At 41.5% G+C, this 17,578-nt stretch overlaps 1 protein-coding gene across 2 annotated transcripts; it reads right to left on the reverse strand.

Annotated features, from left to right (window-relative positions):
• Positions 1–3,871: 3,871 nt before the first annotated feature.
• Positions 3,872–13,698, reverse strand: LOC308101935 (P2Y purinoceptor 3-like). 2 transcript variants are annotated; one of them, XM_080451485.1, is made up of 4 exons: positions 13,447–13,698; positions 8,423–8,860; positions 7,010–7,401; positions 3,872–6,372 (listed from the first exon to the last, which is right to left on the reverse strand). In XM_080451485.1, the coding sequence occupies exons 2-4, from the start codon at positions 8,684–8,686 to the stop codon at positions 5,574–5,576; spliced, it is 1,455 nt and encodes a 484-aa protein (XP_080307611.1). In that variant the 5' UTR covers positions 8,687–8,860; positions 13,447–13,698; the 3' UTR covers positions 3,872–5,573. The 2 variants fall into 2 exon arrangements, with proteins under 2 accessions (XP_080307611.1, XP_080307612.1); XM_080451486.1 differs by lacking the exon at positions 13,447–13,698 and adding an exon at positions 12,883–13,023.
• Positions 13,699–17,578: the final 3,880 nt, after the last annotated feature.

Below are 17,578 nucleotides of genomic sequence, written 5' to 3' on the forward strand. Positions count from 1 at the left end.
TAAACGTCAGTTACTAGTTAGTTTGCTTTTTTTTAAATAACCTACAAAACCCATATTCTATACTTCAGCTATTCGAAAATAGGAAATCTGGAAGCTCTTTTTTTGGCACTTTGCAATGTGACATGCTTGTGAGCTTGAAGATCTGCTATTTTTTTTAAAACGAAATTGACACATTTTTAAATATCTTCAAAGAGTACTTTTACTTTTTGTTGCCTATATTTTGATGCCAATACTGTCTGTTGTACATTTCCTGAAGTCGAATTTTGAATACAGGATTTTCATTTGCAGTGGTATTGCAGTTTTTACATACATACTCTTGTAAGTCAAGAGCCATTTCAACTAGCAGAGTGTGTGTGTGTGTGTGTGTGTGTGTGTGTGTGTGTGTGTGTGTGTGTGTGTGTGTGTGTGTGTGTGTGTGTGTGTGTGTGTGTGTGTGTGTGTGTGTGTGTGTGTGAGAGTGTGTGTGTGTGTGTGTGTGTGTGTGTGTGTGTGTGTGTGTGTGTGTGTGAGAGACAGACAGACAGACAGACAGACAGACAGACAGACAAAGACAGATCGAGCAAGACAGAGAGAGAGAGAGAGAGAGAGAGAGAGAGAGAGAGAGAGAGAGAGAGAGAGAGAGACAGACAGACAGAGAGAGAGAGAGAGACATAGAGAGAGCGAAAGACTGCATGGCAACAACAATTAACAAACAGCAACAGCTGTAATAACAGTGTGCAATCATGCATGGTAAACCTTGATCCCCAATGCATGGAAGCCCCCATTACCGATTACACCTCAACGCCTACCATTGTGGGATGGGTCGCACTTCCACAAAGCTCTGACTCAAAGAGTTTCTGAAATGCCCCCCAGTGTTTGTATTGCTTTACTTGTGAGGACATCAACATTTTAGGATGGCATAGAAAAAAGCTGGGAAATAGATGATGTACAAGCTCTACAAGCTTGTAGGTCGTATATATTTCGATGTTGCTGCAAGATAAAATAGGGAAAACTCTAATCCAAACCCCTAAACCTGAAATTTAAATGCCTTGTCATCCCTAACCCTAACTCCAATTTAGCTAAATGTCTCAATCATTTAATTATTTATTTCTATAATAGCCAAAATAGCAGATCCAGAAGCTCACAATATACCAAGCAGCGCTTATAGATCTGCTGTTTTCACTCTTTGTCATAAAGATGAAGTATATAGGGCTTAATTAATACTTCCAAGTCGGCCATCATCCCACCCACGACCCAAAATTGCATTATAAAACAAAATGCCAGACACCAGAGGATGCGGTTAAGAAATGAAAAGTAATCTTTTTATTTTATTGTATTTGTTTATTTTCCATTTTTCATCAAGTGTTGCAGTTGCAGGGCGGAAGTCAGTTTGCTACTCCAGTGGTTTTGGTGATTTGTCTAGAGTAGCGGTCTACATCATTACACAACTGACATGAATCATTTACAATGTGAAGATGAAACACTCAGAGCACAACAACAACATGCCAGAGGTCTCCACGGTTCACTGAGTACATGCTCATCATCACAACTAACTAACGGAAGGACAAAGTATGTCTCTCTCTCACACTCTCACTCTACATCAGGGGTTTGTGGTCCATCCATGGACCATGTGGTCCATGACCATGCATTCAGTAAGGTAGTCTTTTTGTTTTCCTTATTTTTTAAATTATGATTAGGCCTATTTTTAATAAAAAACAGTGTGGCACAAAGTATTATAAAGTGGTTAAAATGATCGTGATGCTGTATTAACTACTTTTGCTGGGGACAGCCTGGAACCCCCCCAAGGACCCCTGGGGGTCCCCGGACCTTACTTTGAGAACCACTGCCTTTGACCACAACTGTTATTTGTGTGATATGAGGACGGAGGAATTAAAGACATTGTCATTGTCTGTCATGATCACAGCCTCTGTCTGTGTACAGTGTGCCTCTGCTTCGTCCCTGACATGACTGTTTGCCACACTGGGTGTGCCTCTGCCCCTCTAGTCTGGCTTAAACCCTAGCCTGGCAGATTAATATTACTAGGGCTATTTTTTCTTTTTTTGGCACTGGCAGATTCGTCTGGTTTCCATGCTACAGGTCCTTGCACACTGGTGCGTCTTTTCGTTGCGTTTTTTTTACAACAATGAAAAAAATTGAAAAAACAATGAAAAAAAATAAAACGCAACGAAAAGACGCACCAGTGTGCAAGGACCTTACCTCTCCTCCCCCCTCTCCCTGAGGCCAAGAGTCTGATTGGCCCTAAGTGCAGTCACCTGTGAGGACCAGCTGAGCCTGGTTGTGTGATGAGCTCCTCAGACTATAAAGACTGTGTTCTTGTCGTGCAGCCACTGGTCAGACAGTGCTGACTAGATACAGAAATGACAGGGACAGCTAGTGGATCCTGGGAACGGCTGTGCAGTATATAAACTAGCTCCATAAAGAACCTCTCACTCCGCTATACAGCTCCGAGATGAGGTTCTATGTCGTTACCTTCCAGAATCGGGTGAACGTCTGCCAAGGCTCCGCTGTTTACCCTTTTGTATACGTCGTATCCCAAAACTAATGGTAGATTCCAAGCCGCACGGATGTTTAAAGTTTGGTTCGGCGCATAAAATTGTAGGAACGGAGCGAAACTACCCGTTTAAATCGCTTATTTAGTCAGCCTGTGGCCATGTTTCCCATTCAACCCGGAAACCCCCCCTACGTCCGCTGCCAGTACTGCTCCCGGTTTGGCTACAATGGGAAACATGGCCACAGGCTGACTGAATAAGCGATTTAAACGGGTAGTTTCGCTCCGTTCCTAAAATTTTATGCACCTCATCTCGGAGCTGTATAGCGGAGTGAGAGGTTCTTTATGGAGCTATATATAAACGTGCATCAGATAGTCTGGGGGTGTAGACATTGGAAATGTATGCAGTGATAATGGTATTACAGTGGGTGGAGGAGGCACTCCAAAGCTTGGGAGTCCTTTAGCTCAAAATGTAAGATTTACTGTATAAAGTGCTTCAGTTCAGGTGCATAAAAACATAATCCAAAGGGGAACTGAAATACAATTTAGGATTTAGGGAAATGAAGCAGTGGATGTGTTAGCCAAGGAGGCGCTAGCAAGTGAGGAGATGCAGGTAGCAATCCATATGAGCAAAGCAGAGGCGAAATCTATAATATGGAAGAATGTGTTGGCAGAATGGCAACAAAGTTGGGATGGAGAAGGAAAAGGAAGGCATCTTTATCAAATTCAAAGTGAAGTCAGTGAAAACATAGTACAGTAAGGGAAGTAGGAGCTTTAAATGGGGCTCAAGTGTCAAGTTCTTGTGACATGATGGATTGCTCTGTAAAGTATATGTAAATTCATTTCACAGAAACATATTTTCTCATGTTTTATATTCAGCACAGTCTGGCCATAATTTTATTACACAGTCAAATGAAGAGTTCATTTGTCTTTGAAAAGGTACAAACAGATGTTCAGGTGTATAAATATGCAGATAAACAGGACAACATTGCAGAGATTCCAGTACATACAGTATTCCAGTTTACATTCATTATGTTCTTTTGCAAATCTGGTAACAAATTCCTTTCCAAGAAATGTCTTCACCAATGTCTTTGTATAGTAAGTAACACAATTACTAAAAGGTGAAATTCAAGTCCCCTAGAGGAACCCGTGAAAGCTGCTGAAAGGAGAAAAAAAAGATGAAAATGTGTAATTCTGCCCTAAGTAGGGTTAAACTATTTTTCGTGATTCTGAATGCATTGCCAGCATTTGTTTTGCCATGTCCACTTTACCAGCTTGTTGGAAACCCATTGTTCATGTGAAAATAAATATTGCGTCAGACCATAGAGAATATCATTTTTGTCCAGAACTCAGACACTGTCAGAGAGATACAGACAGACAGAAATTCTCCACTTAGATCAGTTTATTGAAAACATTTCCAGAAACGTTGTGTTTTTTGCCAGAAAAGGCAGATGCTGACAGAAAAAAAGGCCATACAAATAAATATAGCTTTGTAGGATTTGACATTTTTTACACAAACTAAAATCCTTGCTGCCAAAAGAAGCAGCTATGATTAGTTAAAATGCACCAGTCATTTTACCTATTTATTTACTATTAAAATACTTAGTGTAAAAAAAGGTGATAATGTCCCATTCAATGCATTGATAGCATCCGAATCAGGTGAATATCTCCTGTATAGCACTCCCACCGCAATGTTTGCATTAACAGTTTCAAGAGTACTACCAAAATCAGAAATGACATGACATTTAGATGTCTATAACAAGTGTGAAACGTACCGTGCATCAAAGTGGGGTCCGGGGACCCCCAGGGGGGGTTCCAGGGGGTCCCCAGCAAAAGTAGTTAATATAGCGTCACAATCATTTTAACCAATTTAACCATATTTTATACTTTGGCTATTCAAAAATATGAAATCCTTTTTTATACAAATATATTTCATGTTGATTTTTTAAATAAAACAAAGATTAGTTGACGGTATTTAATCAAAGGGCCTATAAATTCTACACACACACACACACACACACACACACACACACACACACACACACACACATGCTGTCTTGGAGCAGAATTGCTGATTTATTTTTAGACCCATTGGATCATAACAAGTAAGACGCGCGAACGCGGGAAGTGAACGCAGCTCGAAAATAACAATAAGAAGAATAGAAAGGAATGAGCAATTGTAGAGAAGTGGGTGGTACTGTTAAATTAGTGAGAACAGGGCCGCCACAAGAAGGCTCCGTGAAACTGTCCTCAAACTAAGGCGTTTTCAACTTGCCATCCGGCCTGAAATATGCACAAATGACATGGAATTCTTAGATATCCCAATAGATGAACTCGTGTAGATGCTTTTAGATGTGTTATTTTTTACTGTAGCTGCTATATTTCTCTCAGAGGAGTGTAATTAGTCACCCAGGGGCAGGCGGATTTCAGCCACACTGTAGTGCACTCTGAGATCTGTCAGCAGCCAATGAGAGCGTGAGTCACATGGGGGCGCGGCTGCACACAGGCAGTGCACACACAATACTGCACACAGACACACAACCCGAGAACGGTTTCATAGTAAGCTCCACTTGCGAAAGTACTGGAGTGCTTGCTTTAAAAATACTCAAAGTACATTTTATTTCAGAATCGTTGTGACTTAGTTACTGTCCATCACTGCTTTATAAGGAATGAAAGTGTTGTTGTAGTGACATTTGATAAATACAGACCGTGGCACGACAAGGCATATAAAACACATTTCCATCTTGGTAATGTGGTTTCAGTTTGTCCTTCCTGAATAACAGTCCAACGTCAATGTCCTGACAAACCACATATTCACTTTGATTCTTCACCTGATCACAGCTGTTTGCAGGAAATAAACAAGGGCCTATCAGAGGAGCACTTCAGTTCAGGTTTTAGAACTGTCCACAACCCACCAATGAGAAACAGAGTGAGTACACAGAAATGCTGCCATCTTATAATGAGCATTTAGTGAGGACCAATTATATGAAGATAAGTTTGAAAATGGGTGAAGTGTTATTTTCTTCTGGAAACTCCTTCCATGCAGTCTGACATCACTCGTTCCTTTGCTCAGTCTTTGACTCGTTCAATCCGCTGCATATCGTACTTTGGTCATTCCTCTGTGTATGTACACCAGAGTCCTGTTCACTTCCTTATCCTCCTTGTCGTGCACTCCTTCCCCCACCCCTCCTTCCTCCTCGTCCGCAGCCTTTCCCATCATCCTCAGCGGCCACAGCAGCGTGCCGCCGTGTTGCGGGTGTCGGACGTCGTCCTGGCAACACGGAGCCCCAGCCTTCTCCTTGGTGAGGAAGTAAAGCAGAGCGTTGAGCCAGGCGTTGAACGACGCGAGCGGCCGGGTGATCTTGTAACACATGGACACCATGGTCATGGTGTGGCACGGCACGCCGCGCGTCACCTTGAGCACCAGGAAGATGGTCCTGGTGACGTGGAAGGGGAAGAAGCAGAGGGCGAAGAGCAGCGTGATGGTGATGATGGTCCTGATGGATTTGCGACGCCGGTGTGCGTACGGCGAGTGGGCGCCCAGGTAGATTCTCCCGGGCAACCTCGCTCCTCCTCCTGCGTTCGGCGTACCCCTTCCTCCTCCTCCTCTTCGCGCTCCCCTTCCGCCGACTACGGACCTCCCGCCTCCGTTCTCTCCTTGGTTTCGTGAGTGCAGCGTGCGGAATATGGTGAGAACCACGTGAGAGTAGCACCAGGCGATGATGGTGAAAGGCACGAAGAAGCCCAGCAGGTGGAGTATGATCCCGTACGGCACGTAATCGGAGAACTCCTTATCGATGGCGTCGTCCCAACAGTTCTGGTATAGTTCCACACCCTCCTCCAGGGTGTCGTTACTGCCATTCATCCACGCTGGCCCGCCGACACTGTTGAATCAGAAGCAGAATCAGAAACGACCTTATATCGTCACATCACAGGTTTACAGGTTCACAGGTGTAAAGAAGTGGGTGACATTATCTTATGTGCAAGCTCCATCATTTGTAGTTCTCAGGAAAGGGGGGTGGGGGGTGGGCAGAGAGAGTTAGAGCAAGGAGAAAACATAGGAAAGAAAGACAGGTACAATAAAAACCAAAGATATGTACATAGACATAGCATAAAAAAGGAGCAGCTATGTACATGAGGTTAGGCATAAGGTGCAGAAAGAAGGTATGTACATTAGGCCTGTCACAATCATTACATAATCGTCCAATCGCAATCATTGACATTAAATATGTCAATGATTTCTTTGTATATTTAAGTTATTTGTCATGTCTGCCCTGTGCAATTTGTTATTACCAAGCCTAAAAGGCAAACAGAATTCATATGTTCATATTTATTCATATGTTCAATGTTCAATGGCAAACACACAATTAAATCGTCAATCGCAATTATTTGAGTGACAATTAATCAACTTAAATTTGTAACCGTGACAGCCCTAATGTACATGTATGAGGTTAGACATAAGGTGCAGGTTAAAAAATATAGCAGCAGGAGCACTAGAACGGTATAGACTTAAAGTCTTACCTGCTGGTGACATAGCTGCTGTTGTTCGACATTCGCCCGAGACCCGGTCCGCCGGTGGCGTCGTTTCCGCCCCGCGTCACGTGGCCGGTCTGCGCGAAGCGGAAGATGGGGCAGGTCAGGGCGAACACCACGCCCCACACCAGCACGCACGTCCACTTGACCGCCCGCTTGCTCTCCAGGGTGATGGTCCTCATGGGGTGGCAGATGCCCAGGTAACGGTGGACGGAGATGCAGGTGAGGAAGAAGATGGAGGCGTAGAGGTTGAAGTAGAACAGGAAGCGGACCAGGCGGCACATGAAGTCCCCGAACACCCAGCGGTCGCGCATGATGTAGCTGGCCACCAGGAAGGGCAGCGACAGGCCGTACATGAAGTCTGTGGACGCCAGGTTCACCTGTTATGGAAAGTTATGAATAAGAACGTATAAATGTTATTAGGACTGTAACTATCGATTATTTTGATTGCGATTATTCGAGAAGCATATATGTTTTAAAATCATTTCTATGTTAATCGATAATCGATGTTAAAGGTAGTGTAAGTGATTTGCAAAGTTTCAAATAATTGCAAAATGGGTCTATGTTCTGATAGTGCTCGTTACTATAGAGTGTCCTGTCCATATAAAGAGTCTCCATGTCTCTCCAGCTCTTTATAAAACAGAAAATGTATTTTGTAGTTTTTTGTTTTTGTTTTTGTAGTTTCATTTCCAATTTTATCCAACCAGGACAGAGAACTCAATCAGGATATAGATTAAACAAGTGAAATTGGAAGTGATGACACTAAGAAATGAGCAGACAAAATTTTAACTGGAACACTATACAAATTAAGCTTAAAAATGGGTACTTTCTCCTGATTGGCTGAGATTTTGACACCTACCGAAAAATGTATTTTCTGTTTATTAAAGAGCTGGAGAGACAGGGAGACATCTGTTACTGAACAAACACTCTATAGCAATGATTACTATCAGAATATAGTATTTTAACCTTTTAACAAAATACTTTTTGTTTTAACCAAAAAATATCACTTACCCTACCTTTAAACAATTATAATAGATTTTCTTATCTGAACTGAGCAGTCTGATTAACCACTTAAGCCCTGTTTAATACTTCATCATAAAAAAACGATAATAGCAGATCTAATTTTCATCACATCGCAACACGTGAGCTTGTAGATCTGCTATTTTCACTATGTAATTGTTTCAAGTGAAATTTTCATTTGTTTCCCCAAAGTCTATTATTTTAGAATAGAGTAGGCATCACCATTTAAAAGCACCCAAAATGGATTAAACACAAAAAAGCAGAAGCTTGTTTCCATTATCCATTACAAAAAACACACAACAGAGACTATACAGTACAAGCAACCATACAAAAACACAATTGGTTCAGATCAATTAACTGTTGCTCCACTAATTCACAGACCATGTAGATGAGGGAGGCGTTCCAGCGCTTGGTGCGTCTGAAGGATCGGTACAGAACCACCGAGTTGAGGCTGATGCTGAAGACGAAGGTGAAGGAGTAGCAGATGGGGAGGAAGATGTACTTGTAGGACTCATCTATGCTGCAGGAGGAGGCTGGAGGAGGAACGGAGGAGGGAGGAGATGAAGATGAAGATGAGGAGTTGAGGAGAACGTGGAGGATGGTGTCCAGGTGGTTCGGAGGAGCCGGTGCGTCTATGGGAGCCATGGCCGAGAGGGATTCAGAGGCTCTCACGGGCTTGGGATTTTCCACGGATGGTGTCGTGGTGAACGTCCTGTTTCATCTTGCCCTCACATCTCGTTGATCTGCGATCTGTTCTGAATGACCTGGAATCCTCGATTGGTGGATTTATGATGGACACCTCTGCTAGAGTATATTCATCTGGAGAGAGAGAGAGAGAGAGAGAGAGAGAGAGAGAGAGAGAGAGAGAGAGAGAGAGAGAGAGAGAGATTTATAATCATTATTTTACTTGTTTACTTGTTATTTAATTGTTTTGGAAATGTCAGGCCACATCAAAACTCAATCATTGGGTCCGATGCCGATCCCGATTTTGGGGAGTTCTTAACCACCAGGTTACCCATGTCACGGGGGTAACAGTTAAACAGTTTAACAGATGAAGTGGGGCCTGGCAGACAGATGCGAGTGAACCACCTGTGCCCTGTACAGTATAGACCACCATCGGATGCTGGTCTCTTTGGTGTGGGACCTGTGACAAGGGCGTGGCTGCACGACATTGAGCTGGACATCTGATGATGATACACGAAACATAGCCACTTCATCCTGGGAGATCCAGAGGCGTTCCGAAGGCCAGAGTGGAGATATAATCCCCCCATCTGGCCCTTGGTCTGCCCTGCATGGGGTCTCCTTCCAGTGGGACCTCCCTAGGGAGACGCTCATGAAGCATCCGTATTAGATGCCCGAACCACCTAAACTGGTTCCTTTCCATGTAAAGGAGAAGAAGAACTCCAAGTCTATCCCGGGTGACTGAACTTCTCACCCTATCTCTAAGGCAGATGCCAGCCACACATCTGAGAAACCTAATTTTGTCCGCTTGTATCCACGATCTTATTCTTTCAGTTATTACCCACATTTCCTGACCATGGTCATTTTTGTACACTCGTAGAGTTAAATCAAAGTTCAGGAGTGTTCGGGGTAAAAGGGCCCTGACCCGCCCTCTTCCTGTCTCTCTGACCATTAACTGCCACCTTGCACAACCTCCCAGACCCAGTGTGTGTGTGTGTGTGTGTGTGTGTGTGTGTGTGTGTGTGTGTGTGTGTGTGTGTGTGTGTGTGTGTGTGTGTGTGTGTGTGTGTGTGTGTGTGTGTGTGTGTGTGTGTGTGTGTGTGTGTGTGTGTGTGGGTCGGTCTGTGCATGCGTCTATCTGTGTGTGTGTGGGTGTGGATGTGTGTGCGACTGTGTGTGCGTGTGTGTGTGTGTGTGTGTGCGCATGTGTATGTGTGCGTGCGTTCATGCGTGCGTGTGTTCGTGCGTGTGTGTTCCCAGGTTGTGTACAGGTGTATAGTGCTGAATCAGGTTGTTCTCACATCATTAACCCAGCAATAAGTAACCACACTTCCCCTGATGACTCTTCATCATCTGTTCCTGTGTCTACAACATCATCGCTTAGGCCACGCCTCTGGCCCCCACGCCATTGGAATTCTGGGAACTCATCACACTTCACCAAACAAGCACATCTATCACCTCATTGAGAAACATCTGAGAGCAACTGCACATTTTGTAGCTAGTAGATAGGACCCCAGCTGCAGTCCAAAGGTACAGCCTTTAAAGCTGTCCTACCTACTATTGTGTTTATGAGCTTCAGACAGTACTACTTGTCGTCCAGTAGGTGTCGTACCAGACACCTACCAGGGTCTGAATGTTTCAATAGATGAGTAGGGAGACTACCTGCAACCACAGTAGTTATATCACATCTAGAGCTCGGGCCGATACGCGGCCCTCACACCTACGACGCATTGCTGATCTGACCTATACAGTATGTCTGAGTCATAGTGTCGGGGGCTTTGTCAGAGTGCATAGCAGTCGGATCTGTGGCTCTGGACAACCGGATCTCCATTTATGCCTAGGCATATCGGGTTTGTTTACATGTACAGTATGTGACATGCCTATATATGGGCGTATCGGGTTTGTATAATGGTTATGTCTGAGTCAGAGTGACGTCTGGCTGGTCCTCCTTTAAGCCAATTTTAATATATCAATATACTCTATCCTTTCCTCTATATGCTGCTGAGGACTCCTTGCTGTGCAATATTTCGGTCTCATTATGAACTGACAATGATTGTATTAGTGGTATTTTAGTATTCTTTTAACTAGGAGTAGTTTTAGATTATAGCAAGCCAGTGGAACGGAATTTCGTTCAATTATGCACTTGTATTGTTGAATGACAATAATAGCTATCAATTCGCACATATGCAGCAACTCTACAGATAGAACACAGTGTGTTCTGAGGGGCTGACAGGAGACATGGATCAGCTATTAGGACATCTCATTTTGTCACTTAGTGTCATGTTCATCCTAGAACACTGGTTCTCAACGCGTGGTCCGAGGACCCCCGGGAGTCCTTCAGAAGTTTTGGGTCTGTAACTCCGAGAGTTAAATGAACACTGAGGATATTACAGTGTAGAGTATCAGAGATAAAATGGTATCAAATGGGGGTCTGTGGCCTATAATGCATATCAAACTTCAAATGAATGAGTCGCTGGCTTACTGCCTTTCTCAGTCTATTAAAGGGGATATTTTTGGGTTCAAACAAAAAGTTTATTGTTATTATTTTTTTTTTTTAAAGACTATATTTTCTCTGTCGGGTGGAAACCTCATATGTCCAAAACTGTTACTTTTCAGGATTTCAGACCCTATTGAAGGGTTAGACTCGGATTACTATTGGAGCTATTTGACACTAATTGTATAAGTAAATAAATAAGGAATTAAGTAAGTAGGCCTAAGTAAGTAAATATATATATAAATAAATAAATAAAAATCACCTACTGCGCATTTAATTGAGCATTTATAAATGTGAACATGCTTCTCTCATGTTAATCATGTGTGATGTCATTCAGGCTGGTTGTTGACACAGTGACAGCAGGTGGCTTTTCCAGGGACATGGGTATGTATGTCATCTGCCTGGAAGAAGTAGGCTACTCACAGCTCTTACTGGAGTAAAAGTACACATGCATCAATGTGGAAATAGATACTCTGTTCTACAAGTACAACTCTTGCATTCAAAATGTGAGTATAAGCACAAGAGTATTTGGATCCAAATAAAGCAGCAAAAGTAAAAGTACTCAGTGTGCAGTGTGCAGAGGGCCCTACTTCAGAATAATATTATCTTATTGTGTTATGTATGAATGTTGCAGCCAGTAGGCTGATTTTAATTACTTTATATATACTGACTGTAATCAATTTAATCTATTATAATACATCCTAGTGTTGGCAGATGACACAAAAACAAGTCCTTTACTCCATTACCTTATTGTACAAGACGTTGTTTTACTGTTATGTTGGCCCGTGTTTGATAGTGTCTGTCTGTGTATTTACAGTACACAGTCTACAGCTAAATGTGGTAACACTTTCTACGAATTCCATGTCTATAATGCAAACATACTTACACTGCCTTATAATTACACTGCAATCATGTATTGTAAAATTGTAATATTATTATAATGCACTACAACTATGATGATTATTATACACTATGATCCTGGCCAAAAGAATAAGTCTATGAGTGACCAGTAATTATGAAGTATTACACATATGGGACATTACAAGTTATTATTGTTTTAAAGCATTGTGAATATTTATATTATTGTGCTTATAATTATAATTATACATTATAATGCATTATATGTTTACAATGCATATGCACATGGGATGCATACCCAAAAAGGTTCACATTTGTAGATATAGACTACTTTTCCTCCCACATTTATAGTCAATAAACCTTCTATTTTACAAATTACTGACAACTATTTTGGTTCTCGTCTCTTTGGGATAAAAAATAAATACATGTATATATCTGTAAATACCTAGATCTTCCAAATGTTCATAAAACACACAATATTTATTTTGGTCATTGGTGGTATTAGTTTTCAACATAAGTTCAGCATAGAACACTTTACCTAAAAACCTCGACCTAACACAGTAAAATCCTCAGTCCTCATTTATCCATTTGTAACTTATTGGTCTGTAACTGTACAATGTAACCTTAAGGATCCATTTGGTTACATTTGTACACTCTGGAAGTTATAACCATTATGAACCACTACAATAACAGGGTAACTTTGATTTAAAAAAAGCTTTTAATCAAAACAGCCATGCAGTCAGGCGTGTGCTGTAAATGTATCCAGGCAGTAAATGCACCTGTATCTATAAATAAAACTCATAAATACCTCAATCACTGTAGTCTGCTGCTGCTGCTGCCAAACTGGACTGTACCTGGACATGTAAACAGCCTCCTGTCTCTCTGTTTCTGTCTGTTTCTGTTTCTGTCTCTCTCTCGTCTCTCCCTGTCTCTCTCTGTCTCTCTCTCTCTGTGTGTGTGTGTGTGTGTGTGTGTGTGTGTGTGTGTGTGTGTGTGTGTGTGTGTGTGTGTGTGTGTGTGTGTGTGTGTGTGTGTGTGTGTGTGTGTGTGTGTGTGTGTGTGTGTGTGTGTGTGTGTTTCTCTCTCTCTCTATCTGTCTCTCTCCATCTCTTCCTCTGTCTCTGTCTCTCGTCTCCGTCTCTCTCTTTCTCTGTCTGAGAGAGACAGAGACAGAGACAGAGACAGAGACAGAGACAGAGACAGAGACAGAGACAAACACAACTCAGAGGCCCAGAACCTAGACAAACATCTTTCAGAAGAGGACACTCGTCTTAACTTCACTCTGACTCTCATGTATTGACATGGAAAACACCAGTCTTGTGTTTTTCCTACTTAGCACCTTTAATTAAAAACATACTTTCAAACTTCTTACCTGTAGAATACAACAGAAGTCAGAGGTCAAATCATCAAGTCTCCCAAAAAAAAGCTGAATAGGAAAATTGACGTTGGAGTAACAAATCGATCAGATGATATGGATGATCGATGAGGCTTGTTCGACCTTGGGAAACGGCGTGCCCATGAGTTGGGGATTGATCATGGATGACCTTGAGCGTACGTGTGATCAGAAGATCTGTAGCGGTGTGGAGGCGACCGCCGCGTCCTCAACCATCCAACCGAAGCCTGCGGTTTCCATGGTGATGACAACCACCCCCCCGTCCCCCCGTCTCTCCATGTGGGTCATCTGCTTTCTCTCTGTCACCTCCCTCATCTGTGTGAGTCACCTCCCAACTCCCAGCGCGGTAATGTAATATTTTTTACTTAAGTAAAAGTAGCCAGAGCATAATATAATAAATGTTCTGTTACAAGTAAAAGTCCTGTATTCAACATTTTACTAGAGTAACGGTATAAAAGTACTGGCATCAACTTAAAGTACCAAAAGTGAAAGTACAAAAAAAACGTTCAACATATTGTCAAAAAAAGACAAAAAAAGCAGATCAACAAACTCACAATGCAACTCATTGTGAGTTTATAGATCTGCTATTTTTAAATAGACTATGTTTATCCTGATGAAGGTTCAGACAGTGTGTGCGGGACCTTTTTCTTTGATTTGATATCATAGATCCCTTTCTGAACAAATAGACTAAGTAGGCTAAATTGGTTCAATTGGCTTTTGTGGAGAAGAAAATGATAAAACGCAAGAAAGCCAGCAACTTATTTCCATTGTGGTCCTTTCATATGCATGTGCAAATTATGTAGCCATGCATGATGTGCAAAGAAGTGTCCTTGAGCATGTTAGTCCAAGCACCCCCATCTGAAAATATGTTGTGCCAGGGACCCCCAGAAGATTATGTAAAATACATTCTAAATTATTCAAAACAAAGTGACTACTTTAACCTATAATAATGCATCATAATTTGTCACTTAATTATCTAAATCTGCTACTTACTAGTTTACTTTGCAATTTACGGCTGTCAAGATAAAAAAGTAAAATATTTGCCTCTGAGATGTAGTGGAATAGAAGTATAAAGTATTAAAAAATAGGAATACTCAAGTGAAGTAAACAAACCTCAATTTTGAGTAAATGTACTTCATTTTCCACAAAGACAAATGCATCACAGGAAAACGACAGCTGTCGTAGTATGCAGGAATACACATGCAAAACAGAATATACACACAGGCACGCACACACACACACACGCACGTCATAGTAACAGTAACAACAGGTTAGCTGCATGCATACATAAAACAGTATAGAGACAGATATTGTTGACAAGTTGTGTATTCATGGATGCGTTCATAGTGGACTATATGACGTCAATCTGTTGCTCAATCAATACTGATGATGCATGGACACACTCCCTGTTTCTGTTACTTCAAACTCCCTGGTGGAAGAAGTCACCTGTTGACCAGAGTCCCTCAGTTCTTGAGGGGATTCCAGGGGGTCCCCAGCTAAATAGATTGACAATTAGGACATGTACCCTTTAGGTCTATTACTCAGAGAGTGTACAAATGGAACCAAATGGACCTTTACAGGTCTGTAACTCTGAGAGTGTACAAATGGAACCAAATGGGCCCTTACAGGTCTGTAACTCTGAGTGTACAAATGGAACCAAATGGACCTGTAACGGGTCCATTTGGTTCCATTTGTACACTCTCAGAGTTAAATGTTGTGTTTATGAGACTGTATTGAAAGAGAATATGTTTACTGTGTGTAAAGTTAGGTGTAGAAAAACTTGGATGGATCCACCTTTAGTCAATGCTACACCATGCCTGATGCTTCATCACCAGAAAGCACTTGTTGACACATTATTGTCGTACGCAATCCATAACTTATTTTATTGAATAAAACATAATTAGATCCAATCTGCATCACAGAGTAATAGAACTAGTAGGCCTACATGTGTGTGCAGTCAGTGGTTGGAGGTGGTCTCCCAACTCTTCCATTGAGACATTTTAAAAGACCCTGGTGCCTGGTAGGACACCTACTGGTTGACAGTAGCACTGCATGAAACTCATAAGCCCATTACCTCCCGGGGAATACCTCTTGCCTGAGCATAGAAATAATATGGTCACCTTCAAATCCTGGAAGGACAAATTACGGGTTGCAGTTTTAAATGTGAACTAAAATGGAGGGTCTCAAAAAAACATTCTGGAATGTTGCAAAGAGAAATGTGTCGACTTAAACTATTCAAAATTGGAAGGAAGTCACAAATTGTAACAAATACAATAAAACACAGAAAAAGCTTCTAATGCCTGAAGCTTTAAAAATTTGAATCTTTTGCAGACACAACTTGCCAAAATGTAAACCTACTGTAGCTCACCTCTGTTCCTCTTAAATACTGTATATGGAAGATATTTGAGAACTCTACACTCGTAAGATCATGGACATACATGGTGGTGGCCAGTGACAAAGTACATTAACTTGAGTAAATTATTTGAGGATCTATACTTTGCTCGAGTATTTGCTTTGGCAATGTAAACGTATGTTTTCTCATGCCAATAAAGCCCCTTTGAATTGAATTGAGTATTTGTATTTTTTGTATTATGAGGACTTTCACTCCACTACATTTCAAAGCCAGGTACTGTACTTTTGACTCCACTACATTTCTAAGAAGGGAAAAGGTAAATTATGATAATAGCAGATCAACAAGCTCACAGCACTTCGCGATGCAACAAGTTGTGAGCTTGTAGATCTGTTATTTAAAAAAAAAATCAATACAGCAATAGATTGATATTAAAAGATACAAAATTACTTTGTAATTGAACTCCTGTACTTTAACTCAAGTACAAATGTGACAGAGCAACTTTCACTTGTAGTTGAGTAATACTTTGACTCAAGTACTGGTGTTGAGTAATTTGTCCACCACTGGTCTCATGGGTGAAAAGGTGTAGTTTGTAACTTGAAGGTGTCAGTGCTGTGAAAACAGTGTCCCACCCCGCATGTGTTCACTAGAAACACCCCCATCAGCTCCTTTCTCTAACCTTCTGAGCTCTGAAATTATACAATGAGTTTTGTCTTACCCTTATTTATTTATTCTGTCTGCTATTAATCAGAAACAACATAGCAGATCTAGATAGCAAAATTTGTATGACTATAAGTATAAAGGGCCTAAGTGGGGAATCATTTCTGGGGTCAACTTAACGTCTACTCTGGCTTTTTTGTGACAGTTAAGTTTTTTCAATATTCCGATATATGATATTTGTTATTCATTTAATATCAGACACACACCCCTCCTATATAAACCCATTGAACTTCAAACCATGTTAAAATCAAAACGCACAAATGAAAATGAAAACATTGAAAACACTGACTGATATTGTGGAGACATGTCTGTATCCCTGTTGCGTTTTCTTGTGTTCCTTGTTTTAGTCAGGGTTTTACTTTACACATGTCTACCTTTACTTTGATGTTTAGTCCTACTGTTTCCCGTCTTCCCTAGTAGCTGTTGCCTGTCTTGTCTCACCAGTCCCATCGTTAGCAAATGTTGTTCATCGGTGTTGTTAGTCTTTAGCCTATCCCAGTGTTGATAACTATTGTGTTCACCTGTGACCAGTAACCTTGGTTGTATTTATACCCCATTCCCAATTAGTTTGAAAGACAATGTTACATGACTTGCGTTCTGTATGGCTCCTGTTTTCCCTGTGAGTGCTTCCCATCTTTTTCTCAGTGTATTCCTAGGATCTCCTCATGTTCCCCATTTCTGAACCTGCTCTTGACCCTCCAATGCCTCCATTTGGGTCCAACCCTCTCCTGACTCACATGTGTCCTATTGAAAGTTAGACTAATTTTAAAACACATGGCCCTGCTTCTGGTGACTGATATTGTCCTTGCAATGATTTTTAAGACTAATTGAAAACACACGTCCCTGCTTCTGGTAACTGATATTGTCCTTCTAATGTTTTAGGGGACCGCCATTTATCAATGCATTGACTTACAGGACTCATTCATGAAATACACAGTATTACAGAACATATGAACATATTGAAATAACTAGTCTCACCATTCACAATATCGGTCACCAGAACCAGGGATGTGTGTTTCTAATGAGTATATTAGGAGCTGA

The sequence above is a fragment of the Gymnoscopelus braueri genome, assembly GCF_963280865.1.
Source record: "Gymnoscopelus braueri genome assembly, chromosome: 15".
NCBI classification, from domain to species: domain Eukaryota; kingdom Metazoa; phylum Chordata; class Actinopteri; order Myctophiformes; family Myctophidae; genus Gymnoscopelus; species Gymnoscopelus braueri.

Excerpts from the sequence above, each read along its gene's own strand:
- LOC308101935 (XM_080451485.1), bottom strand. The coding sequence starts at position 8,686 with ATGGCTCCCATAGACGCACCGGCTCCTCCGAACCACCTGGACACCATC. Across the intron at positions 7,402-8,422 it reads ACGCCTCCCTCATCTACATG|GTGAACCTGGCGTCCACAGA; the intron begins GTCTGTGAATTA and ends TTTCCATAACAG. Across the intron at positions 6,373-7,009 it reads AGCAGCTATGTCACCAGCAG|TGTCGGCGGGCCAGCGTGGA; the intron begins GTAAGACTTTAA and ends CTGATTCAACAG.